The sequence below is a fragment of the Aulostomus chinensis genome, chromosome 2, assembly GCF_037954235.1.
Source record: "Aulostomus chinensis isolate RoL2024-O1b breed Wild chromosome 2, RoL_Achi_v1.0, whole genome shotgun sequence".
In the NCBI taxonomy this organism is placed as follows: Eukaryota; Metazoa; Chordata; class Actinopteri; order Syngnathiformes; family Aulostomidae; genus Aulostomus; species Aulostomus chinensis.
Window position 1 is genome coordinate 7,709,009 of NC_141321.1, and position 2,163 is coordinate 7,711,171.

Below are 2,163 nucleotides of genomic sequence, written 5' to 3' on the forward strand. Positions count from 1 at the left end.
ATGGAATGCATTTACCTCAAAATTGGAACTTGACATACAGTACAAGCAAACACCAATGCAGACATGGGAGAATGTCATGCAGAAATGACGGGGAGAACCAGACAAGATGGCACATCCTCTTTGACTTGTTGGCTTCCCTCGTATCACCAGGCCTTATTGAGTTGAGTCTTCGGTCAAACAGCAGTACGCACCTTATTCATACTGGGCTTTCCTCCATCCTGACGTTCCTCATCATCATCTTCATCTCGTTCTCTCTCACTGTCACTGCCGCTGCCTGAGGCGTTGCTGGGAGACCGGGGTCTCTCCTGCTCCGAATCTGAACCAGATCCAGAGCCAGACTCTGAAAAAAAAAAAGAGAAGCAATTTTTGTTTTGTTTTTCCAGACAAATACTGCATGTTGCCTGCTAAATGTTTCAGTACAGCACAGGAGAGTTTTCTCTCTTGCCCTGGCAGAGCAGTAGATTGTCAATAATTATTCATAAAACTGTCCCAAACTCTCTAGATAGATAACACCAACATTCTGTTCTTGTTACTGACACTGCAATTACATATGAGACCATCAGAAATGGGATATGGGATATTTTCACTAACTAGTCTTTGACATTTAAGGGTCATGATGAACACTGCAGGGGCCGCGTGCTTGACAGAAAATTTTGACTCCTCCACAGAATTTATAATATAATAAAACATAATATGGTATAGTAATTCAGATGCCGTTTATTTGTTCATCTGTCCTTCAGCACAATTGCACAAAAAAGTATGCAATTTAATTAATAGGGAAGACAGTACATTTGGAGATAGATTCACGATGATTATTATTTTCTTTACCTTATCAGAATGGGAACTTTAGTACTTTTTTGGGTCATTTTATGAATCAGGTAGACTTTCATGGAATTTTACAAGGAAAAAACCCCCACATATTTCTAATATATTTATAAATAAATCCCATCATCAGTTGTTGGTCTCATTCAAGCGTCCACATGTAGTTCTAGAGTGTGTTTTTGGCCTTGGTGGAGAAATGCCGTCTCCAGATGTCCTTCCAGATCATTTTTGTACCATGTGGTTATGTAAATATATATCTTTAAGTATTTCAATCACTGGATGAATCAAAAACAAATGATACTATTCAGTAATTTATCCCTCCCATTTCAGTAAACACTGCCTTCATGCAATAACTATCACACTGAACACATGAATGAGATTATTCCACACTAATTTCAATGTAGATTACTGCCTCTCCTACATACATGGAAAAAACACACAATAATTAATTTTTTCCCCGTCAATGCTATACAAAAGTTCTACATTAGCAAAAGCATTCGATGCTTGACTGTAAACACTATTTAAACTGAAGTCGGTGTCTGCGGGGGTTGATGAGTGGATTCTATTTTCCTCAAAAATATTAAAAATGTACTGTACATAATTTACAAATACAACTTGCTGCGAAATAATTCAGTCCACGCTCATTTAACCTCATTTCATACGCGATGCAGTAGACATATTACAAGTCAAACGCAAGGGAAGTAACTAACGATGCACCGGCACAATGCTTCCACCAGGTCAAGTTAACAGGTTATTAATTAAATACTCTCATAGATACTGATTCACTTAAGGTCACAAAGCAGTGCAATGACGAGATGTAGAAACTGTACAACAGCAAATGCATGATAAAAAAGGTGTTGCAGCAGCGAAGACTTTCGACCGACTCAACAACAAACAATATCGCCTCTGGTTAGCTTGCTAGCGAACTCGGTAAACATTAGCTAAAATAAAAGGCTAAAACATAAGACACGTAAATAGAAAAACTCACACAAGTAGCGTTTAGAAAACATTCCGATGTTGCCAATGACGCTTTCTTGCCTTACATGTCTTTAGGGAACTCTACCAGCGTAATATTACAGCTATTCCTTCATTAGGCTACAGCTAATTCCTCATCAGCAGGCGTCCCGACGCCTCGTGCAAACTGGCTCAATGTACAAAATCGGTTAAATGTGATTTCCGAACCTCGCTGGTCATTGTCGCTGTCCCCATCACTGCCGAACAATTCATCCATATCCGCCATTTCTTCCGAACTCGTAGGTAACGTAACCTTTAGGAAATAATAAATAGACCATGAGGGGGGAAGTTTCTGCTTCCGAGGTCAATCCGTGTAAAACCTCGACC

General features: G+C 39.3%; 1 protein-coding gene across 2 annotated transcripts in view; it reads right to left on the reverse strand.

Annotated features, from left to right (window-relative positions):
• Positions 1-2,163, reverse strand: part of leo1 (LEO1 homolog, Paf1/RNA polymerase II complex component) — a 17,388-nt gene extending 15,225 nt beyond the window's left edge. Inside the window, exons 1-2 of one of the 2 annotated variants that reach the window (XM_086225500.1) lie at positions 2,005-2,163; positions 192-340 (exon numbers count right to left, since the gene is read on the reverse strand). In XM_086225500.1, the coding sequence (XP_086081626.1) occupies positions 192-340; positions 2,005-2,062 (207 nt within the window). In that variant the 5' untranslated portion in view covers positions 2,063-2,163. Of the gene's footprint in view, positions 1-191; positions 341-1,810; positions 1,961-2,004 lie in introns of those variants that run through there. The other variant, XM_086225508.1, reaches the window with a different exon arrangement.